This window comes from Stenella coeruleoalba, assembly GCF_951394435.1.
Source record: "Stenella coeruleoalba genome assembly, chromosome: 16".
Classification (NCBI taxonomy): domain Eukaryota; kingdom Metazoa; phylum Chordata; class Mammalia; order Artiodactyla; family Delphinidae; genus Stenella; species Stenella coeruleoalba.
Window position 1 is genome coordinate 46880181 of NC_137162.1, and position 27257 is coordinate 46907437.

General features: G+C 49.2%; 1 protein-coding gene across 14 annotated transcripts in view; it reads left to right on the plus strand.

Annotated features, from left to right (window-relative positions):
- Positions 1-27257, plus strand: part of ARHGAP22 (Rho GTPase activating protein 22) — a 208971-nt gene that overhangs the window by 44620 nt on the left and 137094 nt on the right. For 11 of the 14 annotated variants that reach the window (XR_013824414.1, XR_013824415.1, XM_079901039.1 and 8 more), the window contains exon 3: positions 25587-25786. Coding sequence is in view for 12 of the 14 variants with exons in the window: in XM_079901039.1 (XP_079757165.1) it covers positions 25587-25786 (200 nt within the window). In the remaining 2 variants the exon portion in view is untranslated. Of the gene's footprint in view, positions 1-2442; positions 2941-25586; positions 25787-27257 lie in introns of those variants that run through there. The other 3 variants (XM_079901040.1, XM_079901042.1, XM_079901043.1) reach the window with 1 other exon arrangement.

A 27257-nucleotide genomic window follows, 5' to 3' on the forward strand; every position in this document is an offset into this window, starting at 1 on the left:
ATAAAAGCTTACTCAGGAGGCCACCATGTTCAGTAGATTCCCTTGCCCTGCCCTTGTCCTCACCCCACCCTCCCTCCTGGTGGCCTCAGAGGGAGCTGGAAGGAACAGAGCGCTGTGGTGCAGGGTTTGTAAACTTCAGGAAGGAGGGGGTGCTCATGTCCTTCCAGCTGGTACCCATGGATCCCTTCGTCCAGAGAAGTACTGGGAACGTGGTCTGAGGGCATAGAGAAGGAAAGAGCTAGCTTGCCCCCGTCCCATGCCCCCCACCGTTCTCTGGTGCAGAGTTCAGATTAGCTCCTGCCCTTTTCCCAGCTTTACTCTGGGCTTGAGCTTAGAGCCTCTGTGGTTTTGCCCATTTCCAATGCTGATCCCCGGAAAAGCAGGTGGGTAAGCTCAGCAGGTAAATATCATCAGGGAAACAGCTGCACAGAAAAAGCTCCCGGGAGTGGTTTCTTAACCAAAACAAGCGTGAGTGGACCCAAACTAAGTCTTCAGGGTATTTTTCCTGCCTCTGGCTTGGAAGTGGTCCAGGCTGCATTACTCACAGGCCTTCGTGATTGCTCAAGACGTTGTCAATGGCCACGGGACCTCCCTCTGTGACCCTGATGTGACATGAGGTTTTCCAGCTCTGTATCTCTCCTCTCCTGCTAGATGGCCTCTGTCCCAGCCTGATCTGACCTTTACCTGGGCCCCCAAAAAACAGGAGGGCGATTCTGTCATTTCAGTGGTGTTTCTCGAATCTGCCCGTCAAGCCAATATTCCTCATGGGGTTCCTGGCCTGAGTCCAACCTGAGGCTCAGGGCTGGGCGTGCAGGAGGGGCACTGGGCAGTCTGAGGGACACAGATAGGAGCCCTGAGGAAGTGCTTACTGGCTCTCCTTCTGGAGGTAGAATCAGGACAGTTTCATGCGAGACTTGCTTAGAATGATCAGACTTCTGTGGCTGAAACACATACTCCAGAGAGAAGGAACTGGGAGCATACAGGAGCAGGGGCTGTGCATGCATATGGTTGTGTGTAGCATTAGCAAGAGAGGTCACAGAGGAAACCATGGCCAGTACCATAAAAGGCCTTGAATGTTATAGCAAACTTCCTTATACTTACTCATCCCTTCTGAGGGGTAGCTGAGGGCCAGAGTAAGTGACTGGATGCTAAGTAAGACAGCTTTGTCTCCAGGGATTCTGCTCTCTCCCTTCACCCTGGCGATTTGACCTACCACATCCTGGTGAGTCCTTAACCTCTCCCATCCTCCCCTCCTCTCCGCAGTCCAGATCCTGTCCACGGACAGCTGCAGTGGACCCCTCAGCCTCTGGACCCACTTCCCTTCCAGCTACTAGAGTTGATTACACATCAATCCGCCATTTGGGGACCAGTGGACATAGCGGCACTATGAGGGTTAGGGTGGGAGCATGGCCGTTCAAAGCAGAGAGGTCCCTGTTCAAATCCCTCATCTTCCACCTATTAAGAGGACCACACAGTACCCAGGCCCAAAGAACCCAGCCCCAGGCGCAAATGCCTAACAGGGCACGTGGGGTGATTTCAGGGGCACAAAGTCTGGTCCTCACCATCTAGCAAGTTCATTGAGGGCTCTCAAGCTGGGAACGTTCACAGGAAGTGGTTGGAATTGGGGTACTTAGACTGGCATCACAGAGAAGCATAAGATGTAGAGACAGCCTGGGTTCAGGTCCCAGCCCTGACAGGATTGTGTGACTCTGGGCAAGGTATTTAACATTTCTGTGCCTTATTTTCTTCATCTGAAAAGCCATGATAAAGGCTCCCCTGCCTCAGGGAATTTGAGAGTTAAATGAGATACTGAATATAAAGCACCAACCTCAGGGACAGGTAGTAGGCACCTAAGAAATGAGAACGGTTACTGTGATTGCATTTCTTGGGCGATTTTTAGGATCTTGAGTCTGAACCTCCCAGAAGTCCCCACCGTACGCTCTTTAGAACTGTACTAGTATTAAACAGAAACATGGCAGTCAGCAGAGATTTCACTACCCAGTGAACAGTTTTGGAGATCCTACTTACTATGTGCAGGCCCTGAACTAAGCGCTTCACCGCATTCTTATTCCTTTCACCTTATTAAGGTGGCAAAAAATTAACATCCCTAACCCGCTTTGCTGGACCAGTCCCCTGAGGCTCTGAATGTGCCAAAGCTGCACGCTCCTTCTAAGACACACCTGCCTTTCCACAGTTGGAGCTGTCATAGACGGCCTCCTGGGCCCTCCTGGCAGGAAACATCAGGCAGAGCATGTCCCCAGTGGACGGACCCTGGAGGGATCCTGGGCCCCCCCGGGCCTCGGCCACCCCCTGCCCAACCCCCGGGGCCTTGGCGGGGCGTGCGGGACCCGGGCGGCCAGATGCCCTGCGTTTCCAGCGGCCTCTTGGTGGCTCCAGCCAGTGGCGCGCATCCCCGACAGGCCCTCCCTGCGCAGAGGGCGGATCCGAGCTCGGAGCCCGCCCGCCCTCTGGGGCCATCGGACCAGCTGGGACCGCGCGCTCCGCCCAGCTCCTCCCGCCCCGCCCTCCTCTCGCCTCCGCCCCGACCGGCCGCCAGCTCCGCTCTGGGATGGGCTGTGCCGCGTGCGCCCCGGCCAGGCGGAGGGACAGTCAGGCCTTCCCGCCCTGGCCCGGTGATTGACCAGCAACGGTTACTGAGCCTCTTAATGGTTCGCTTGGGTGGGAATTAATTCTGAGGTGGAAAAATAATGCATTGAGGTTTACATAGTCCGAGGCAAGCCGTCGGTCCGGAGCCAGGAAAGGCAGCCGAGGGAGCCTCGCTGGTGACGCCAGTGGCCATGGGGGCCCGAGCGGGGCATGAGGGGCAACTGGGCCAGAGGAAGAGAAAAGGGAAGTGGATGACAGCTTGATCGGCCCAGCAATTCCGTCCAGGAGGCGGCAGGAACATGCTGAGCCCAAAGATCAGGCAAGCCAGGAGGGGTAAGTCCAACTTCCTGAGGCGGATCAGGACACAGTGTGCGTGCGTCTGTTGGCCGATGGGCGTGGATAGTCAGCTGGCTGCCACGCTGGGGTCAGATGGGGCAGGCGTTCTGGAGGCATCTGGATGACTGACAGCCCTCTCTAGGGATGCTCCTGGGGTCTGTGGGGGTCACACCTGAGACAGCCAAAGGGCGATGGCCAGCTTATTGCCCCAGTGGGTGTGCAGGCTTCACCCCGCATGCCATGTTTTACAGAGTCCCTGGCTTGCCCAAAGTGACCGGGTGACAACTCTGGTAAAACTTTAGTTTTCTACTAAAAGGGAAATCCTGAATGCTCAAGATTTGCCCTAGCTGCCAAGACAACAGTAGCCCTCACTAGGAAGGGCAATGCCCAGGCTTCTCCAGACAGCCAGGTCCCAGGGAAGGTCTTCATGCTGGCTACCTGGGAGACTGCTCTGCAGAGCCTGCAGGGGCTGCCACCGGGCTGCAGGAAGCAACCCCTCAGGTAGGCAGGGGCTCCCCCCGGGAGAACTCCCAGGAGGCAGAAGGACCTGGAGTTGTGGGTGTTGGGAGTGTCTAGAGATAAGTAAGAGATGCGAGTCGGGAGAGCCTTGCAGGGGTGATCCTGCAGCCCTGGGCTAGCGCCCCAACCAGGCCGTGGCCCTACAGAATGGCCTGGGGCCTCAGGACAAGTCTTGGGGCTAGGGACAGCATCTCCCTGGACAGCAACTTCTTGACCAGTGCAAGTGTCATTTTAGATGAGAACATCTGTGTTTTAAGAAAATAGAATGTGTCCTTCCATGTGGCCAGTGTTTGTGGAGGGCTGAGCCTCCCTTGTGAGCAAGGAGCACGAGGAGGGTGGTTTGGAGGTGGGTGGAGCTTCTGCCTGGGGAGCTTGGAAACAGTGCTTGCCTCACCCAAGTGTTTGTGTATTTGAGGCAGGAACCCTCCAGGCTCTTGTGAGCTCACGGGCACACACCCATCTCATTAGTACTCTGCAGGCATTTGGATGACTTTCCTGGGCAGGCTGGCCCTCTAGAGTGTAGTCAGAACCCCTCCATGGGGTGCTCGGAATGGGCTGTCACCTGTGGGCCCCAGTGGGCAAAGGAGGACTGTGCATGGCTCTGCTCAGGGGTAGCAGTACAGCCTGGTGACGATGCAAGGGGTGGGCTGGGCCAGGCTCTCTAAGAGAGCTTGGGTCTCCTCTCCCACTCCTGTCTAAAATGCTGGCCACACTTGGCTATTGAGCGAGCACTCGACGTGTGATTAATCCAAACTGAGAAAAATACACACTAGATTTTGATGACTTGAAAAAAAGAATGTAAAATATCTCAATGATTATTTTACATTGGTCACCTGCTGAAGTGACAATACTTTGGATATATTGGGTTAAATAAAATATGGATTAGAATTCATTTCACCTGTTTTTTCTTTTACTTGCTTCTAATGCAGCTATTAGAACATTTATTATTACATACGTGGCTCACATTATCTTTCTGTTGGATGGGGCTGGTCAGAAAGAAACCAGTGCTTTGCAGAGGGGTCTCAGGAAGCCTGCCTTTGAAATGTCAAACTTCTTAAAAACATTTGTTCTGGGTCAGTGGTTTTCAACCAGGAGCTGTTTTGCCCCTTGGGGGACATTTGTCGATGTCTGGAGACATTTCGGTTGTTCCAACTAAGGAGTGCTACTGGCATCTAGTGGATATAGGCTGGGATGCTGCTAAGCGGGCTGCAATGCAGAGGACGGTCCCCACAACAAAGAATTCTCCAGCTCCACATGTTAACAGTGCTAAGGTTGAGAACCCCTCTAGTAGATGATATTATCTTGTAGGATATGCTAAAAGATAAAGTTTATGGTGCTATATATCAGATATTTATAAGATAATCATTTACCCATAAAAATACATGACCATAAACCATGACAAGGAGTATTCTAAGAGCATAAGAACATATACTACAAATGAAGCTTCCAGAGGAAGCAAGTGGTGCTTGAGTTGTGAGCTGAAGAATGGTGGGGCTACGTAGGCAAAGGGTGGTGGAGGGAGGAGGCCACGTTTCAGGCAGCGATCGGCATGTGCTGATGCTGTGGGAGGGGAGGAGCACACAGGGCCAGGAGGCTGGGGCTGGAGACCAGGTCAGGAGTCAGATCACGCAGGGACATTTCTGTAGGAATACAGGCCAAAATTATGTGTGAATGCCTCGAAGAAATTGGGCTCTGCTCTGGTAGAAGGAAGACCTTTCCTCAAAATTCACCCGCCGCTGCACCTTTTAGGAGTTGGGCAAGCTGCATGTCATAAACCCAGCCTGTCTATAGGATACAGACCACAGACCCTGGTATCCACACACTGCCTTGTCCAGACTGCTCCAGACATACTTACAGACTACACCACCACCTAGGTATAGTGGGTTGAGTGAAAAAGACCTAGGGTCACTTTCTGGAACAGTTCATAAAACCAGCCCCTGCCAGCCGGCTCAGAAGCCTTTGCTGCTCTGCAGATAGGGGTTTCCCAAGGACTCTTCCCCAGGGTCATGTTGGCTGTTAACTCCCTGGAAGGTCCCCATCCAGGCCAGCCCTGAGACAGCCGGCACAGGCTGCCATCATCCTAAAGCTGTCCTGTGGAGGGGGAGATGTCAAGATTGAGAACCTCCCAGGAGAAACTCAACTGTCACTTACCTGCATATAAAACTAAGTTTGGTCAATAATCTGAGCTCAACTTCCAAGAAGTAGTTCGAGGCAGGTGAGGCAGGTGTTGTACACACACACGTATCCCACCCCCCCACACACAGAAGAGGACAATAATAATTTTAAAAAGTAGGGAGGCACCCAAACCAGCTGGAAATGTCTCAAAACAGGCCAGTAAATTCAAACAGTGTGCTTGCTTTTACGTGCATCACACAATGTAGACTGATTTGGGAAAGTGGTCCACATTGGTTCATACCAGCTCACACTAGCCATTGATACTGTGATTCTAGCTTGCTACTGCCTGCTTAGGACCAGTTCAGACTCACCCTAGCTCGTCATGGCCTGTGGAAGCCAGATCAGGCCATTTGGACCCAGGTGTGGTTGACTCTGCCCCACTCAGCTCCTGCCTGACTCCCAGGGTCCTGTCCAGGGAGCCTTTCCTGATGCCACGCCTGGCAAGCTCTAACTCCACTGAGAATTTTTGCCATATTTCCAGAGTGGGAACGGAAGAGACAGGTCACCCCACCCCTGCCAGTTTTCCCGGAAGAAAAATAAGATAAATTTACTAAAACTCCATGAATTTATCACACAGTGGAGCAAGTCACAAGTGCACGTGTTCTGTGACACTGTAAAGATTGCAATTTATTTTTTAAGATAGAAAATAAAAACATAAAGACTGGCACCCTCTGTCCTGGGAGCAACGGGGGTAGTTATGCAGGGTGCGGAAAGGCAGCGGAGCCCCAAGCCGTAAGCTCATGCCAGATTCTGTGAGGGGTACTGGGTTCATCCCCATCTGTCCAGGCCATAGTCAGAACAAAGCCCCAAAATACTTGACCCTGACGCTACCCCAGCCTGCTAGGATTGCTCCCTTTCCTGAAATCCACTGACCCAGGGTCTGCTTCTTCAAAGATTTGTGTATTCCCCCAATCTTGACTGAGGCCTCCTCTGTGCCTGTTAGCACTGCCCAAAATAAAGGTTTATTGATTTGGTCTTGCCCTGTTCCACAAGGATAAGGTATGGAAGGCAGCCGTGTTGTTTTACCCCCCAAAGAGCTCTTGACTCTGCCTGTCTCACTTAATCTCATGTTATCATCCCAGCCATCATCATTTCTAACCTGTGGCAATAACACTCTGCCTCACCCCACCCGCTCCCATCCATTCTCCACTCCAAAGCCAGAGCCATCTTTTCAAATATAAATCCAACCTGTACCCACCTCCGGCCTCCTCCAGCCCCAGCTTGGAATCCTTTGGTTGGCTTCCCCATCGCTCTTTGGGTTAAAATCCTAAGTCCTTACCATGGCCCGTCAGGCCCCTCTTACAGTCTAGCCACTGGCCAAACCTCCAGCCTCCTCTCACTCTCCAAGCTCCAGCCACACTGGCCTTCTTCCCATTCCTCAACTGTTCCATGGGCCTCCTACCACAGGGCTTTGGCACCCTGTTTCCCCAGCTGGGATGCCTCCTTCTGTCTGTCTGTCTGTCTGCCTGTCTCTCTCTCTCTCTCTCTCTCTCACACACACACACACACACACACCCCTTAACTCCTATTCACCCTCCAGTTCTCAGTTCAAGTGTCGCCAGCCAAGGAAGTGCTCCCACACACCCCAGTCTAAACTGGGTCCTCTGCTCCGTGCTCTCCTTTCCTTTGTAGCACTTACCTTGGGTTGTAGTTGTACACTCCTGAGTGTGACTGTTTGGTGAATAACTGTCACCCCACTAGACTGTGCGCTCCAGGAGAGCAGGGGCCATTTCTGTTTTTGAATATCATTATACCCCAAAGCCAGGCATCTGGTAGGTACTCAGTACATTTATGTTGAATGAATGAATGTATGAATGAATGAATGAGTGAGTGAGTGACTTAATAGCAGAGAAAGCATTAGCCTGGAAGGCTGAAGCACTGTCTCTGGACCTAACTGGTCCAGGTGCTTAGGAAAGTCAGCCCTCCCTTGATTGATTTATATGTTGCAAATACTTGCCCAATTTGTTGCTTGCCCTTTACTTTTATATCAAGGGCTTTTTTCCCCCAGATGTATATAAGTTTTTAATTTTTAATGCCATCAATCTTATCAATATTTTCTTATAGAGTTTCTGCCTTTGTTTAGAATATTTCAAAATAAAACTGACGTTGCGATTAAGGAGGCTCCTTCTTTTAAAGGAGGTCATTAGCCTGATGAGCAAAGCTCCAGTAGCTTGAGCTATTTTCCTTCAAAGGAGTATCAGTGTCTTAGAAGCCCTGATGGATGTGCCGAGCCTGGTCAATACTTTGGGGATACAGAGAGAAAGCTCTATGAGTGAGATGAAGTACTTTCACTGGCCTTATTTTTCTTGATTTTCCCACAAGTAAGCAAACCAACATTTATTGTGTGCCCTCCGTGCTCCAGGCATTTCCATTGTACTTATTTAATTCTCATGACTACACTATGATGAGGCATCATTATTCCCATTTCAACAGATGTGGAAGGAGAATTGTGGGTACCCTGCCAACAAGTGGTGGAATTCATATTCACGTCTATCCAGTGCTGAGGCCTATGCCCTCTCCCTAACCCAACACAGGGATTCACACTGTCCAAACACCACTGCAGGTGGCCCTGCATGTCTCCAGGAGAGCTATAAATTCTTTGAGTAATAAAATGCAGTGTGATTTTTAAGAAGATGCCCACTGCCTGTGAATACATGAAAATTAGATTTGAAGAACTGTTGGAATATTTAAGGTTGAATTATTGATACAGAGTAGAACGCTAAGCAAATTAAAAGGCAAGCCAATTATGAACTCCAGGGAAAACAAAAAGTGGTGCACAAAATATTACAGTACACTACATAGCTCAACTGGGACTAGCAATTACGTAGTACTAGTAATGCAAATTCTGCATATTGATCCAACTAAAAGTACACTGGGAGGATGGAGTGGGTGCTTATGTGTGATGGGGACAGGAGAGTGAAAGAAATAAAATCCTCATTTCCATAGTTAGAGGTCAATAGGTAACATTTAAAATGGAAAAAATCAAGAAGTGATTCAGCATAAAAACAGACCATACATTAATGGAGCAAAATAGAGAGCCCAGAAATAAACCCATGTGTATGTAGTCAATTAATTTACAGCGAAGGAGCCAGCAATATACAACGGACAGTATATGGAAAGGACAGTCTCTTCAAAAAATGGTGTTGGGAAAGCTGGACAGTCACAAGCAAAAGAATGAAACTGGACCCCTATCTTTCACCATACACAAAAATCAACTCAAAATGGGCTAAAGACTTGAACATAAGACCTGAAACCACAAAACTCCTAGAAGAAAACATATGGGGTAGTCTCTTTGACATCAGTGGTGGCAATCATTTTTTGGATTAGACACAAAAAGCGAAGGAAAGGAAAACAGAAATAAACAAGTGGGCCTACATCAAACTAAAAAGCTTCTGCATAGCAAAGGGAACCACTAACAAAATTAAAAGAAACAGAATGGGAGAAAATATCTCCAAATCATATATCCGATAAGGGGTTAATATCCAAAATATACAAAGAATTCATACAACTCAATAGCGAAAAAGAAACAGATTAAAAAATGGGCAGAAGAACTGAATAGACATTTTTGCAAAAGACGATACACAAATGGCCAAGAGGTACATGAAAATGTGTCAGTAATCATCAGGGAAATGCAAATCAAAGTCCAGATTGAGATATCACCTCATAACTGTTGGAGTGGCTACTATCGAAAAGACAAGAGATATCAAATATTGGCAAGGATGTGGAGAAAAGGGAGCTCTTGTATACTGTAAATTCGTGCAGTCACTATGAAAAACAGTATGGTGGTTCCTCAAAAAATTAAAAATAGAATTACCATATGACCCAGCAATTCCACTTCTGGGTATATATCGAAAAGAAATGAAAACAGGATCTCAAGAGATATCTGTACTCCCTTGTTTATTGCAGCATTATCCACAATAGCCAAGACATGGAAACAACCTAAGTGTCAATCAGCTGATGAATGGATAAAGAAAATGTTATATATAAAAACATATATATATATGAATAGTTTCCAGCCATGAGGAAGAAGGAAATCCTGCCACTTGTGACAACATGGATGGACCTTGAGGACACTATGCTAAGTGAAATAAGGCACACACAAGACAAATACTGCATGGTATTACTTATATGTAGAATCTAATAACAAAACCAGAAAAAGCAAACTTACAGAAACAAAAAGTAGAAAGTGGTTGCCGGGGCTGGGAGGTGGGGGAAATAGGGAGAAATTGGTAAAAGGGTACAAACTTTCAATTATAAGATGAATAAGATCTGAGGATCTAATGTATAACATGGTAACTATAGTTGATAACCCTGTATTGTATCATTGAAATGTGCTAAGAGAGTAGAACTTAAATGTTCTCGCACACACAAAAAAGATAAATATGTGAGTTGATGCATGTGTTAATTAACTAGATGAGGGTAATCAAGAAAAAGTGAAAGAAAGAAATAGCGATAAATAAACACTATTTGGAAATGTGGAGGTAGGGACTTCCCTGGTGGACCAGTGGTTAAGAATCCACCTGCCAATGCAGGGGACGCGGGTTTGAGCCCTGGTCCGGGAAGATCCCACATGCTGCGGGACAGCTATGCCCGTGTGCCACAGCTACTAAAGCCCGAGCACTCTAGAGCCCACGCGTCGCAACTGCTAAGCCCCCGTGCTGCAACTGCTGAAGCCTGTGCACCTAGGGCCCGTGCTCCGCAACAAGAGAAGCCACCGCAATTAAAAAAAAAAAAAAAAAAAAGAAAGTGGAGGTAAATACCAAAGGAGCCAACTGAAGTGGCTGCCTCTGGGGGCTGGGGAAGGGAGGGGGTGGGAGAGCAGGAGCCTGCCAGGTCTCACCCTAAAGCTTGCAGGGCTATGTGAGGTGTGGTCAGGAAGTGATAGACTGGAGGTCACCTGAACTCATACCAGTTCACACTGGAAGATTGTTCAGAGGGGAGTTTCTGCTCTTAAGGGGTGACCATGGGATTCATAGGCCTCCTCTGATTGCTTGGTTCTGAATAGTGTGGCCTTCCCGAATATGCCCATGGTCATCCCATGCTGCCCCTGCCCAGGCTTGTCAGGTGCTCTGAGGGCTCCCTAAGACAGACTACCTCTAGGGCCCTGAGAGTGGGACAGCAAAGGGCCAGTAACCTAATTAGGTGATATGGCATCTGCTTTGCCCGAGACGCAGAGAGAATCTAAATTCTCTGAAGAATTTAGACCCAGAGGCACATGCACTTGGCCAACTGTGAGCCTGCTACGCAGGAAGGCAGTGAAGGGACCAGGTGATGCGGCAGGGAGAACAGACCCATCCCACATCCAGGTAGGGCTCTCAGCAGGGGAGTGATGTGTCTGGACAGAGCACTGTCTAGTGGTGCTGGCTGCGCTGTGGGCAGTGGGTCTACAGAGAGTGACCCTGAGGGCAGGGAGAAAAGAGAGAGATGTTCAGTAAATGCTGTGGGATTGATGGTGTTTCCTATCTGCCATCCGAAGAGGGCGTGAGGGGACAGCAGGACCGTTGTCAGAGCACATCTACTGAGAGCATTCAGCCGCTGCCAGGCAGGTTCCCCTGCTTCTGGACACACCCCAGCCCTAGACTACCAGTCCATCTGCTGCCACCGAGGCTCTTGTGCTAGGAGATGAAGGCAGAAGTTTGTGTCCAGTGAACCCAGGCCTCCTCTCTCCTCCTGCCTCTCCTCCCAGATACCAGCTGATGGGAAAACTGAGTTCTTCCATGGAAGGTACCCAGAGTCCATAACCCAGCACTCTTAGACACTCAGGATATAAGGCACTTCCAGATGCTGGGCTCCAAGAACTCCAGGCTGGACTTTTGGCCCCAGAGAATTGAAGATTTGGCCATGACCTTCATATCTGCAGACACGAATAAATGATTTATTTGCAAGACAGGCCTGAACTGGGTTAGACCTAGGCCGGGAGAGCTGCCTTGGGCTCCCGCAACCAAGGCAGCCAGGGACCTGCCTGACTGCTGAAATCATCAACAGCCTCCATGATTACCTAACCAAGGGTGGAGAATGTATTGATCTAAGCTAATGACCCGTAGGCAGGCAGAAATGAAATTTATAATCAATATTGAATTACATCGACTCCACTGATCCCTGGCTCCTGGTGAATGGCTTGCTAATCTGAACAGGAGCAGAGGCAGCAAACCTAGGGCCAGCTGCTCCCAGACGAGGTCCAATAGAGGGAATAGAGGCCTCCCAAGGCCTCAGCCTGCAGCAAAGAGAAACAGTACTCCCCACCGTTCATTCTTTCAGTGCTTCTCTGTTTACAAAGCACTTTCAAAGTGTCATTCATTTCTTCCTCACCATGGTCTAGGAAGTGGATAAGATTTGTATTTTGCTCTCATTTTATGTGGAAACCTGGGGCTCCAAGAGGCTAAAGAGCCTCCAAATCCTGTGCCCTTTCCATGACCTCGGTTGGCCTCTCCACTCCCACCACCAAACTAGGAAAAGTAGGAAAACTACATTCGGTGTTTCCTGCTCCTACTTGCGCTCCTCTGATTACAGGAGTGGAATCAGTGATCTTGTGCCCTTAAACCTTTCATCATGTGGAAACAGGCCATGGGTCGGAGAAATCCTGCTGGCAGATTTCTTCCAGCCCAGGAAGATCATCTGTAGAGGCACAAGGTCTCTTGGATTTGATCTTTCCCATCTTCTTTGAACTTGAGGATTCCTGTCTTACATCCACTCATTCATTCAGCAAGCATTTGAGAGGCTCTCTGCTACGTTCCAGGAATCAAGCATGAGGAGGGCACCCTCTCTGGCCATGAGAAGCTCACAGATCAACACAGAGATTTGAGAGGCACGTATCCGGCCAGAAGTGTGTGCCATCTGTGGGGTGGCATGATGGATGGCAGTCAAGCCCCTGCTTTGGGAACCTGCTAGAGGAGTCTTCACATAGCAGGAAACGGCTGCACCAACACTTCAAGCGTGTCAGGGCTCATCAGGCGGGCAAGCACAGAGGTGCAGCTGCCTGGCACAAAGTGGCCTTTGTGGGGACCAGTCGTTGATCTGGAAAGAGTGGGGTGTGTGGTATGAGTGGGAAGTGAAGCTGGAGACCTGACTGCACACAGGCTCACCGAGGCCGTCTCATCTTCCCGACTTCATACCCATGTCGATGATGGCTAAAGCATAGCCTCTTCGAAGGAGTTGCAGCAAGAGGGATCCCACCATGGCAGGATGGTTGGAGGTCCAGCCTGTGGATAGAGGTTAGGTGATCTCGATCAGACTTGTCCTTCTCAAAGAAAGGGGTTTTTCATTAGTCTTGGTAGGAAGGGGTTAGGGTTTGGTCTGTTCTAGGGCAGGGACATGGGTCCTGTGAGAGTCAGAGTTAAGAGCCTGGGAGCCAGACTTTCTGGGTTTAACCCCATGCTCTCTCATCCTGCGTGTCTTCCTGTTCCATCTGCTGGGCGCACCCTTTCTCCCTCCCAGCCTTCCATAGTGTAGGGGAGGAAAAACTTTTCCTCTACCCTCTTAAGTTCTGCACCTGAGGCCTGCTGATTAAATTGCTAAAAGATTAACAAGAGAAAAGACATATAAATTTTATTGATAGTTTTAAGTGTATGGGCAGGTGCTTTATAGAAAAGAGGCAGTTAAACCCAGGGTCAGTAAACTGTGGGAAGGTGACGAGGAAAAGTATGGTAGATAAGGGTTGTTTAGTAAGGTTCATTATGCAGACTCAAGTCGTCTCCTGATGATAAGAATCTCATTCTCCTTTTCCTGGTACAGGAGTTGCAAGGCACCTTTACAAAGGGAAATTTATGCCCTGCTTTTGAGCAGAAAGGGGGAGGGAAAAGAGCTCTTCCTGTGTGCTGTTTCTCAGTTGCCTTCAGCTCAAAATAATCAATATGCCAAAGTGGCATATTTGGGGGTGGCATAACCTGGTCCCTTTTAACAGCTTACTCCATTCTTTCAGCCAGCTTCAGCCTCACTTCTGGCCTCCCAACCTCCCAGCCTGACTTCCTTGCTGCTGCCTTCACGCTCTCATTTCCCCTTATATGTGCCGAGATGACAGACTCTTGTATTCGGATGTCTCTGTTCTCCCTTTACTTGTACCATGGAAGGCATGTGCCTTTCGTTTCCATACCCCAGTGGCTTGCACAGGGTGGACACCCAGGAGGCCCTATAAGCCCCATGAATGCATAAAAGAATACTGGATCCAGTTGCACCCGGGGGTTCACACTGCATGGAAGTGCAGGTCAAGCAGTTTGGGGGGGTGCCCTGCCTCCTGCACCCCCTCACTGAAGACCAGCACCAGCTGAGTCAGGAAACAGACCCAGGAAGAGCCAATAAAAATAATGGTAAAGAAAGTGATCTTTTATATTGATGTTTTGAAAGCATTAAAATAATCATTTTGGAAAAAATCCAAACTTTCTAGACTCCCTCAGAGTTATATTAAAATTAATCCTTTTTACTTAAGGGGGGTGGTAGGTTTCCCCTTTGTCCTTCACCTTTCAGGCCCCTAAGTGAGACCCATTAGGAGCGCCTGGCTGATTCTCTAGACCCCTCAGATGGGGGACTTAGCAAAGAACAGATGACCAAGTGGAGCCCAGAAAGAAGCTAAGTAACTAAACAAAATTTTTAAAGGTAGGGGGCACTCAGGAGCCATCCTGTAATAAATCATCTGAGGCCCATGCAGTGCTCCCAGGACAGCACAGGAACCTGGCGAGGCCCCCTTGCCCTTAGCTGCAAATTGCATTAACTTCATGAAACCGGCTCGTCCGGCCCCCTGCAGAGTGCCCCTTCCATTACCTCACCTCTCTCTTCTCCATTAATCTTTCTGCCTCAATACTTATCCTTTAAATCAGTTCAGCTCTGAGAGCCATCTTGCTCCTTCCCCAGCCCGGCTTTAAAATCCCATTGATTTTATAAATCAATTGTGTTTTAGTTCAAGTGCGGCCACTCCTCCACGCTCTCGGGGCTGCACTAACAGAGCTACAGATGGAAAAACAGGGTGCCGATGCCCCAGCAGGTGCCAGGGCCAGTGCTGCCACAGCGTGGTCGTAAGGCCCTGAAAACGGTCAGGTGCGCTAGGTGTGTATCTCCTAAATAGACCCTGAGATGAGCAGTGTATGTGGTAATTTCGTAAGCAGGTGCTCCCAAGGGACACCAGTGAGGGGTGGCAGTGGGGGAGCAGCACCGGGACGGGGAGAGCCAAGCTGGGGTGCAAAGCCAGTAAAGGAGGGGTCTCAGCCTGAGCGCCAGGGAGACTCTGAACGTGAATTGCACCTCTTTATCCCTCCAAGTGGTGTCCAACTAGAAACAAGGCTGCAGGGGCATTCAGGCTCCCATATGCATGAGTCTTTGGCCAAGGGCTGTGGGGCGAGGGAGGGATGTAAATTCCTGGGCACTTCCAGTTCTCCCACTGCCTGCTCAGAATGGCTCCAATAACCCAAGGACAGACTTCAAAACGGTCCAGCAGCCCTGAAAAACCACCCGGGGTAAGCTGTTGGAAGTAAGGGCGCATAAAGACAGGAAAAAGGAATCAAGGGAATTTGGGCAGAGCTCTGACATGTTCCACTGTGTAAGGTATCTTTAATGTGTTCTCAGCCGTTTCCAAGATGCGGCAGCTGCCAGGTATTCTCGTTGAAACACTGGGGGAGTGAATGACCTGCACACCCTTGCTGAGCCCCTCCTTATGCGAGATGGGGTGAAGCAGACGGGCTGGAGTAGACCCAGGCCCAGTGGAGGGGCTTACCTACAGAGAGGGGGCCCCCGACCTGATCCCATAGAAGGTCCACAGGTGGGCCTGGGCCATGCTTCCATGAAGCGTCATCTGTTCAGCCTGGAAGCTCCGAGTAGGCAGAGGCTAGGCATCTCTTTGTGTTGTGGTCCACAGCCCAGCGCAGTGCTTGTTGCAGATAAATATGCATAAACATTTATCAAACGTGTGATATTTTAATTGCTATTTTAGATCTCCTGAGGGGATTTAGCTCCATTCCAAAAGAGCTCTCTCTTTTAAAGTTTTTATTTTAATTTATGTAAGCAATGCATGTATAAAACCACAATACTACAGCCCCATCCTCCCCTTCATGACCAAAGTCACCGTTACAGGTGTGACATGTTCCTTCTATGCAAATGCATGTACCCACTGAATATACTTTGTGAATATACCTCTTGTTTAAGGGGTTGTGTTTTTCTTCCCTTTTTATATAGTTTTATAATTTGTGTATTTTTCTGCTATTTGCTCTCTTCCACCGCTATAATAGAACTTAAGTAAATATTAAAGCAGAAAAGGGGAGATGGAAAGGTTGGGGATACATCTTCTTAAGGGTGGTCAGGAAGTCCTCACTGAGAAAATGGCATTTGAATAAAGAGCAAAGGGGCTGAGAGGAAGCCCTATGGGGCCAGGGATGGCAGGTGCAGAGCCAGGAGGCCGGTGCATGCTGGCCTGTTTGAGGAACAGCAGAGGCCAGTGTGGCCAAGAGCAGGGAAGTGCAAGCAGGTCCGAGAGGCCACATGGCCAGGTCCCAAGGACCCTTGGAGGCTGTAGTGATGGCTCCTACTTTTACTCTGAGTGAGAGGGGGAGTCCTGCAGGGTTTTCATAGGGAAGTCACATGGTCTAACTCCCATCTTTAAAAACTGTCTCTGGCTGCCCTGTTAAGAAACTGCACTGGGGGGATGGCAGAGGGCAGACTAGAGAAGAGGCTGTAGCAGTAACTCAAGTGAGGAATGATGGTGGCTGGGAATAGGCATGTCTGATAGTGTTTCCATTGACTGAGATGGGGGAAACAATGAGAGGAGTAGGTTTGGGGGTCGGGAAAGACCAGGAGTTGAGCTTTGCCATGAGATGCTGGAGGTGGATGGTGTGATGGCCGCCTGGGTCTGGGGTTCAGGGCTGAGCTCTGCACAGGTGCCTTCCACACATCGATGGTGTTTTAATCCATGAGATGGAAGGAGATCACCGAGACAGTGAGTGTGGACAGAAGTAGAGTCCAAGGACTAGCCCCTGGTGCTGGACTTTAAGAGGTGGGGATGATGAGACTGAGAGTAGTAGCCAGTGAAGAAGGGGAGAGGCAGGAGAGAGTGGTCTTGGAAGCCAAGGGTAAAAATGGTCACAGAGGCAGGAAGGACCAACTGGGGTCAGGTGGTGTAAGGGGAAGGAATGGATGGGCTGACTTGACCTTGGATTAAGCACTGTGAGGGTCATTGGTGGCCTTGATAAGAGCAGTTTTGGTGGTGCAGAGGTAGGGGAAGGCTGACAGGGTGGGATCAAAAGAGAACAGGAAGCAGTTAGGGATGATGAAAAAATTCTAGAAATGAATGGTGGTGATGGTTACATAGCAATGTGAATGTACTTAAAGCCACAGTAAACTGTACACTTAAAAATGGTTAAAATGGTTGACTTTATGTTAAGTGTATTTTACTACAATAAAAAAGGAGAATCGGAGAGGAATTGGAAAGAGTGAAGACACCTCTTCTGAGGTGTTCGTTGAAGAGGGGAGCTAACCGTGTTCGCTCATATACATTCATCTCATTGTTTTTAACTTCTGTTGTGCATCCTGTAATGTGAATACAGCACAGTTTATTTGGCTATTTTCCTATTGTTGGGCATTTGGGTTTTTCCATTATTAGGGATCACTCAGTGTGCTCCAAGGGCATCCTTGGGTGTGACTACCTAGGCACTTGTGGTTCTTTTTGCAGGAAAGAGGTAAGACACGGAATTTGCTGGTTTATAGAGTGGGCATGTTTTCAGTTTTAATAAACACAGCCCAATTGCCTTCTATAAAGTAGCTTACAATAACTCACAACACATGATATTACTGAATTTTAAAAATGTACCTGCCTAAAGGGTACACAGTACTGCATCATAAAATAGCTATAATTTGTACTTCCCCCTGATTACTACTGAAATCCAGCATCACTACACATCTTTATTGGCTGTTTGTGTTTCCTCTTCTGTACATTCACTTCTTTAATTTCTTCAACTCTGACAAACAAAAGATTTACACTTCCCAATCAGAGAAGAAAAAGAAATAAAAGGAATCTGAATCCGAAAAGAAGAAGTAAAACTGTCACTGTTTGCAGATGACATGATACTACACATAGAGAATCCTAAAGATTCTATCAGAAAACTACTAGAGCTAATCAATGAATTTGGTAGACTAGCAGGATACAAAATTAATGCACAGAAATCTCTTGCATCCCTATACACTAATGATGAAAAATCTGAAAGAGAAATTAAGGAAACACTCCCATTTACTATTGCAACAAAAGGAATAAAATAACTAGGAATAAACCTACCTTAGGAGACAAAAGACCTGTATGCAGAAAACTATGACACTGATGAAAGAAATTAAAGATGATGAAAACAGATGGAGAGTTATACTATGTTCTTGGATGGGAAGAATCAACATTGTGAAAATGACTCTACTACCCAAAGAAATCTACAGATTCAATGCAATCCCTGTCAAATTACCAATGGCATTTTTCACAGAACTACAGCAAAAAATTTCACAATTTGTATAGAAACACAAAAGACCCCGAATAGCCAAAGCAATCTTGAGAACGAAAAACGGAGCTGGAGGAATCAGGCTCCCGGACCTCAGACTGTACTACAAAGCTACACTAATCAAGACAATATGGTACTGGCACAAAAACAGAAATATAGATCAATGGAACAGGATAGAAAGCCCAGAGATAAACCTACACACATATGGTCACCTTAATTTTGATAAAGGAGGCAAGAGTATACAATGGAGAAAAGACAGCCTTTTCAATAAGTGGTGCTGGGAAAACTGGACAGCTACATGTAAAAGAATGAAATTAGAACACTTCCTAACACGATACACAAAAATAAACTCAAAATGGATTAAAGACCTAAATGTAAGGCTAGACACTGTAAAACTCTTAGAGGAAAACAGAGGCAGAACACTCTATGACATAAATCACAGCAAGGTCCTTTTTGACCCACCTCCTAGAGAAATGGAAATAAAAACAAAAATAAACAAATGGAACCTAATGAACCTTAAAAGCTGTGCACAGCAAATGAAACCATAAAAAAGATGAAAAGACAACCCTCAGAATGGGAGAAAATATTTGCAAACAAAGCAACTGGCAAAGAATTAATCTCCAAAATATACAAGCAGCTCATGCAGCTCAATATCAAAAAAAAAACCAACCCAATCAAAAAGTGGGCAGAAGACCTAAACAGACATTTCTCCAAAGAAGATATACAGACTGCCAACAAACACATGAAAGAATGCTCAACATCACTAATCATTAGAGAAATGCAAATCAAAACTACAATGAGGTATCAACTCACACCGGTCAGAATGGCCATCATCAAAAAATCTACAAACAGTAAATGCTGGACAGGGTGTGGAGAAAAGGGAACCTTCCTGCACTGTTGGTGGGAATGTAAATTGATACAGCCACTATGGAGAACAGTATGGAGGTTCCTTAAAAAACTAAAAATAGAACTACCATACGACCCAGCAATCCCACCACTGGGCATATACCCTGAGAAAACCGTAATTCAAAAAGAGTCATGGGGCTTCCCTGGTGGCACAGTGGTTGGGAGTCCGCCTGCCGATGCAGGGGACACGGGTTCATGCCCCGGTCCGGGAAGATCCCACATGCCGCGGAGCAGCTGGGCCCGTGAGCCATGGCCGCTGGGCCTGTGCGTCCAGGAGCCTGTGCTCCGCAACAGGAGAGGCCACAACGGTGAGAGGTCCACGTACCGCCAAAAAAAAAAGTCATGTAGCACAATGTTCATTGCAGCACTATTTACAGTAGCCAGGACATGGAAGCAACCTAAGTGTCCATTGACAGATGAATGGATAAAGAAAATGTGGCACATATATACAATGGAATATTACTCAGCCATAAAAATAAATGCAATTATAATTACAAAAGCAAAAAAAAAAAAAAAAAGAAATGCAGTTGAGTCATTTGTAGTGAGGTGGATGGACCTAGAGTCTGACATACAGAGTGAAGTAAGTCAGAAAGAGAAAAACAAATACTGTATGCTAACACATATATATGGAATCTAAAAAAAAAAATGGTTCTGATAAACCTAGGGGCAGGACAGGAATAAAGACATAGACATAGAGAATGGACTTGAGGACACAGCAAGGGGGAAGGGTAAGGTGGGATGAAGTGAGAGAGTAGCATTGACATATATACACTACCGAATGTAAACTAGATAGCTAGTGGGAAGCAGCTGCGTAGCACAGGGAGAGCAGCTCCGTGCTTTGTGACCACCTAGAGGGGTGGGATAGGGAGGGTGGGAGGGAGGGAGACGCAAGAAGGATGGGATATGGGGTTATACGTATGCATATAGCTGATTCACTTTGTTATACAGCAGTAACTAACACAACACTGTAAAACAATTATACTCCAACAAAGATGTTAAAAAATAATTTTTTACACTTCCTTGATAGGAAAAGGGCATGCGAGTTCCCTGGCAGTCCAGTGGTTAAGACTCAGCGCTCTCACTGTTGCGGCCTGGGTTCAGTCCCTGGTTGGGGAACTAAGATCCTGCAAGCCACACAATGAGGCCAAAAAAAAAAAAAAAATCAGGGCTGGCCCTGCACCTTGATGCTGCCTGCATAGGCCTTTGTCCTTCTGTGATAATGAATGAACCTTTGGGTCCTTGCATTCCATTTCCTCCACCCAGGGTTCTGACCTTCTGAGTTGGAGTGACTGTTGCTGTCATCCCTGGCAGCCTCTGTCACCTTGCGGACACTTGGGTGCTTTTCTGTGCAGCCTGCTTTTCTTATCCCTTCCTGGCATCTCTGAGCTGAAGCACTTAGGGCCCCGCTCAGTATCGGTTTTGCTTGGGAAGGATTGTAGCATCCTCGGTGACCAACACTGACTGGGCTTTGAATCCTGGCTTCGCCACATAACAACATTGTTGTGTAACCTTCAGCTTTCTTCCTCTGAGTCTCAGTCAGAACATCTGAGAACTCAGGATTATTCTGAGGAATAAGTGAAATTACTCATGTCAGCTGCTGGGCTCCCACTCCCAACTCTGGCCCTTGCAGGCACTTAGGCATGTCCGTCCCTTCCACTGCCACCCACCCTACCCTCACCTGTCCACCCATCAAGGTCCTTCTTTCTCCCATTTTGACCCCTCCTGGGCCAGCATTTCTAGGAAAGCCAGCCCAGTGCTAATGCAATGAGGGCCGAGTCTACCAACACCCAGCGGCTGTTCCAAGCTAAGCCCCCATCACCACCTGAGCAGGCCCTGAGGAGGGAGAATTTGTATTCACAGACAAGGCTGTGCCACTTATGCGTGGCGTGACCCCTGTTGCTGAAGAACACTTGTTGTAAGCATTAGATGAGCAATTCCTGAAGGTTTTTAGCGCAGTGTCATTCAGCAGATCCTGACTGAGTGCTTCCTATGTGCTGGGCACTGACCTGCAGCACCTCTCTCCTGAGCTGGCTCCGTCCCCCGCGTCGCATTTCCCCTGGACACATCCTCTTGGATGTCAGAGAGACTGCAAGATCTAACATGTGCACCATCTTGCTGCCCCTCCTTGACTGCTGGCCTGTCCCCCTCTCCATGCCATCAGCCATCAGCCCCGCCTCCTAAATGTCTCTCAGGGTGGCCCCTCCTCTCCACCCTCCCAGAGACTCACCCCCAGCCTCTACCCTCTGTCTCTCCTCCCGTGGCTTGTCCTGTCAGCTCTCCCAGTTTCCCAACAGCCTAGCTTCCAAGTAAGGATCTCAGGCCTCCAGGGCTCCTGGATGAGTCTGCAGGCCCTGGGCTCAGGGTCTCCTTGCTCAGAACTGACTGCCTGGACCGAGACCCCAGATTCTGCTCCAAACAGGCATGTGCTCACACACCTCACAAGCTTGCAAACACACTCACACTCACACACATTCACACATATGCATGCACCCACACTCTCAGACATACTTACAAACATACCCTCATTGTACACTCACAATGACACACACGTGTGCACACACTTGCACACTGCAGCCTGCACACACACTCACAAGCGTATATGCTTGCAAACACACGGATGCACATGCACACACACATGCACATACTCTTACACACTCATGCACATACATACTTACATACTAGAAAAAACACACACTCATGCACACAGATTTTCCCAGGAGGGCGTTGGACCCCCTCTCTCTCCATGGCCCTCAGTTCTGGGGAGAGGTAGATACATGCACTGCACAAACAACACTACTATACACCAGACTGTTACTCACACTATTCTAAAGGTGAAATTGAAGTGGAGAGAAAGAGACTAATTTTAGTGGAGTGACTCTTGGAGAGCTACATGAAGGAGGTGCAACGGGACCCAAATGTTCAGTGGAAAGTAGGACTTTGACAGTGAAGATGAGCAAAAGGGCATTACGCTGGGGAGTTGTCCAGGGTGACTAGACCCCAGGGCAGTGATTATTGGAATCACCTGGGCTGCTTCAACATCCAGATTCCAGGTCCTTCCCCCAGAAGTTGTGTTTCAACAAACCTGGAGACCGGATCTCCTAAGGTCCCAGCTAGGCGTTTTCAACAAACCTGGAGACCGGATCTCCTAAGGTCCCCGGTAGGCGTAATATGCAGGCACCTTCGGCGGCCGTTAGCCCTGGGCTGACAGGGAGGCGCATGGTTAGGCGGGGGTGGCGCTGTCCCGTGAACCGATCGTGACGGCCAGGCTGGGGTTGGATTTTGCTCTGCACGTCATTGATAAATGCCCTAACTACTGTGGAGAAAAGGAGTAAAGCTGATTATATCTGCGTTTAGAAAGATTTCCTCGGCAGCTGCGTATCTCTTCTGGAGACTCCAGCAGAGGGCAGGGGGCAAGAGGAAGGCGTCCAGGCGAGGGATGATAAGAATTCGAATTGATTCAGTAAAACAGAAATGAAAAGAAAGAAGAGTGCAGGGCTTCCCTGGTGGCGCAGTGGTTGAGAGTCCGCCTGCCGATGCAGGGGACACGGGTTCGTGCCCCGGTCCGGGAAGATCCCACATGCCGCGGAGCGTCTGGGCCCGTGAGCCATGGCCGCTGAGCCTGCGCGTCCGGAGCCTGTGCTCCGCAACGGGAGAGGCCACAACGGTGAGAGGCCCGCATACCGCAAAAAAAAAAAAAAAAAAGAAAGAAAGAAAGAGTGCAAAGAGAGAATCTTCAGAATTTGCACACTAATTGGCCGTGGGACTTGATGGGGAGGGGTTTGTCAAAACAACTCCAAGATGTCAAGATTGGCTGGTCCCAGTCATGAATCCTTGGTGAGCAGGGAGTGGGGAGCAGGCTTGGGAGATGTGAGTAGGCAGCAGACGTTGAATTTGAACATGGGCACAGGCGACCATGACCCATCCCTATGGAGATGCCCCCCATGGAGATGGTTTAACGTGAGCCTGAAGTTTCAGAGAAAGATCTGGGCAGAAATAAAGACATGGACTCATGATGGAATGGAGGGCAGCTGGGGCAGCCCTGGGCAACAGCAGGACTTTCGGGGAGAACAGGAGGAACTGAGGCCAGAACGGGCTGGGCAGGTGGTAAGAGACGTGGGTGTACCAGGCAGTTGGGCTCTGCAGGGGGGGCGGAAGGAGGAGCTTCAGGAAGAGGGTAATCAATGTGCCTGAGCACCAGTGTCTCAGAGGCTGAGAATCAGAACCAGACTGTCGGATTTCATCAGAGCAGTTTCCAGGAGAGGACAAAACCTCCAAATGCAAGGGGTTGGCAGGGACTGGGGGGTGAGGAAGGAGAGACTGGGAGTGTGGTCCATCCTCTCAGGAGATGCTTGTCAGTGCGAATAGGTGACCACATCAACCCGGCACACTCGTTGATCTGAGCCAAGAGGTAGCAAATGCTACTCCTGTTCCTTCCTTGCAGATTGGAGTGCCCCCTCCCCTGAGGTGGGCCCAAGCTCCGGTCATCCTTCAAGGCTCAGCCTAGGCGCTCCTCCTCTGGGTGGCTCTGCAAATGTCTACAGCGGAAAGGTGCACCTTCATTTAAGTGTCTGCAGCCTTTGCCCGTCCACGTGGCCTGTGGCTCTTCCATCTCTGTGTGGCTCTTCTGTATGTTATTTCTCCTGCCAGCCTTGGGGCTCTGGGGGAACGCAAACAACTTGGGGTTCTGCCCCATACCCGGAGGAGCTCCGCAGACTTGGAAGGCATGGATGAATGAACGAGTGAATGAATGAATGTGCTTGTGAGCCGAAGAACTTGACTTTGAGGAGGGCAAAGAGCACCCTGCTCCTCCCCAGGTCACAGGCCTGCTCCTGGGCCAGAAACTCCAGAGGCTCCCCGTAGTTCTGGAGCCTTAGAAGGTTAGAGCTGTTTGAGTTGAAATCTTGGCTTAAATGTTTACAGAACTGGAATATTTACATGGCTTGATTCAAGGAAATGCTGAAGACAGGAACAGTGGTTATCAATAAATCATAACAACAACGATTTTCCTTTCAAGATGCTCTATGGGCCTTATGAGTAATATCTGTGTGATTGACCGGCTGGGGGACAATCCGGGCTGGCTGGGCAGCCTAAGTAGCATCGGCAGGAAGCGCCTCCCTGGTGGACTGAGGGGAGCAGGGGCTGGCCTCTCCTTCCTCCACTGGAGCCCTGCTTCTGCCAAGGAGAGTTGATTCTGCAAATCAACTATACTTCAATTTAAAATAAAAGAGTAAGCCAAAGCAGCCCATGATGTTTGCCAACCATGTCTTACATCCGTTACCTGCCTGGTGTGGTGATGAGAGCCACAAGTGCAGAACTAGATAAGACGTCATGTCCTCCCATCCCTACCCCTCAGTCTAGAGGGGCAGAAAGGCAACCACACAGATTAATAAATACCAGCCATGGACCACATGTCCTGGTGGAGGAGGGAAGGACTATCTGGAAGAGATCAGAAGGAAGGTTCTGTAGAGTTGAATCTTGAAGGATAGATAGGAGCTCACCATGCAGCCAAGCCAGAAATTGAGTAGGAAAAGGATGGAAGAAACAACTGTGGGTTGCAGGGACCGCGCGTTCCAATCATAAGTTAGGATCTGTGGTCTAAGAATTGTAAGTGTGATTACACTTGGACTCAGAGTTGTTCCTCCAAAGTCCAAGATGGCCCCTCCTAGCGACCACTGCAGCAGTATCCTTGATACTGGCCAGAGAGAGGAGAGAAGCTTTCCCCAGGACAGAGGGGAGAGCGAGGGGAAGGGGTAGGGGAGGCATGGGAGGGGCAAGAACTCAATCACTGTGAAGGGCAGTACCAACCTGGCAGAGCGCTGCTCAGTGGTATCTGCGGAGCAGGAGCGCTCGAGGCACTCGGTGGCTCTAGGTAGGAGGGACGGCCCCTTCACCCTGCCAGGGAGCCATCGACAAGTCACAGCAAGCAACTGTCGCAGAGGCCCTGCTGTGCAGGCCCAGCTGCCAGGATGATCCCAGGGAAGCAGCAAGGTGGTTTGGCAGGTGGGATGGGGGTTCTGGGCAATGGTGCTGAGATCTGATGCTGCCAGGGGAGAGGTGCCACGCAGGTACCAGGGTGGGAGTCTGCTGGGGCCAGCTCCCTTGGGGCCTGAGTGACAGGAAGCCTGCTAGAATGTGAGCTGTTTATGTTTCTTATTTTTCTTATTTCTTACTGCTTTTTCCCCAGCACATGTAACAGTGATTGGTACATAGTAGGTACTAATAAATAGTTGCTGAATGAATGAATGAGTCATTGAACAAATGGAAAGCTGGATGGATGGATGGGTGCATGGAGGCATGGATGGATGAACAAACCTGGGGAAAGGCAGAATCTTGGATCCCAGGGACAAAGCAGAAACTAATCAGGCAGGCTGTGCACTCCCCTAGGTGGATGACCTTGGGCTGCGGTGCTGAGGGGTCCCAACCCATGTCCCTTTGAACCCAAGGGGGAGATAGGCCAAGCATGATCATGCCCTACTGGCCGAAGCTCCCATACTCTGGTCACCGGGCAGCTGGGATGCCAGGGTGGGGCAAGGACTGACCCCTGGCCTGCCATCCTTCGTGCTCACTGTGTGTGTGCTTGGCTTCCAGCCCGCTCCAAAAGCCTGGTGATGGGGGAGCAGAGCCGGAGCCCTGGGCAGCCACCCTGCCCCCGCAGGCTGGGCCCCGTCCTGAAGGCGGGCTGGCTGAAGAAGCAGAGGAGCATAATGAAGAACTGGCAGCAACGCTGGTTCGTACTACGTGGGGATCAGCTCTTCTACTACAAGGACAAAGATGAGAGCAAGCCCCAGGTGAGGAGCGTGCGTCCTGTGTCCAGCGGGCATCACAGCGGGGCTCCAGGCGGGGGTGGGCGGGCGTGTTTAACTACGTCCAGGAGAGGGGAGAAGGCAGACAGTGACCCTCCCGTCAGCACCTCCACCCCTCAAGCACCAAGCCCCTGACTCCACTCAGCATGACATTTCACTGGGATTTCCAAAGTGAGCTTTATCCCCTGCTACCACGTTCCCGGTATCACACCTTGTTTCACTGTGACACATCCACAGCTTCAGTGATGGAAATGTTTCCTTATAATGGTGATAGAGAGCATCCGTCCATGGCTTAAAAATACAACTCTTCCTCATGTCCTTTTCAGCCTCTTAGTGCTTCCAAGGAGGACACAGGTGTACACATTCCATTCCTTCCATTATGCGGGGAAACGGGCGCCCAGACAAATCTAACGTCATACTGAATTCTGGCTCGTGGTGAAACCCCTGTGCCAGAGGCCTCTTCCTCTCAGGGGAGGCTTCTGTTTTCCACCAGCACTGTAAGCTCCACCTCAGGCGCTTAACACGTCTGCCTTTCTACCCAGTTCCACTAAGTTCGCTCACTCAGAGCAGTCGGTGGCCTCCTCTGCCATGGTGCAGCCTGGTCACAGTTGCCCTGTGCAGACATCATAACCGAGCGCTCTGCACGCTGCCGGCCATGGCGGCTGGGCTTGCGGAGCTTGGGCAAGCTAACCCTTGTTATGGGATTCAGACAGAGAAAGGATGTCTGGGAGCTACCCTCGCTTCTCTTGGGGAAAATGGGGACGGGAACTTGAAGGACTTCTTCCAAAGGTGGCTCCTAGTCATCGATCCAAGTTGGAAAGAAAAGGGAGATCCCCTTGTTTGGGGTCAGGGGTCACAGAGCTTTTCAGGGCTGTAGCCTGTGCACATCCAGCAGTTCCACGGTGTGCTCGGGGGCCTGGGGGGCTGGGAGGGGGCTCTGTGATGGGCAAGGTGGAAGGAGGTACCTGGGCACAGCACGGTATCACGTCGTCAACACAGCGAGAAAATGACCCTGTCACTCCTCTTCCAAATTTTCTGAGTATGAAGAAGGAATTGTCCTATCTTTAGCACTTCTCCAATACTTGGGACCCTCCCTTAAAAACATGGGACTCTGGGGGTGGGAAGGAGCAGGCCTCATCTCAGAGACCTCAGTGGCACTAGTCACCAGCTGCAAGTAAATAACTTTCTGTCTTCACTGTATCTATTCTAGTGGTTAACTTTTGTTTATGGAAAGCCATACTGGTTTCCATTCGTGAGAGTCATAGCATGTTTTTGTTTCTAAAATACATCTAAGTTAAAAACAAAAAGTGTTGCACAGCAGTGTGAGTGTGCTTAATGCTACAGAACTGTACACTTAAAAATCATTGAAATGGAAAATTACATGTTATGTACATTTTAACACACACACAAACAAGTGAGACTGCTTGAGGAAAAGTTTTACATCAATACCAGTAGA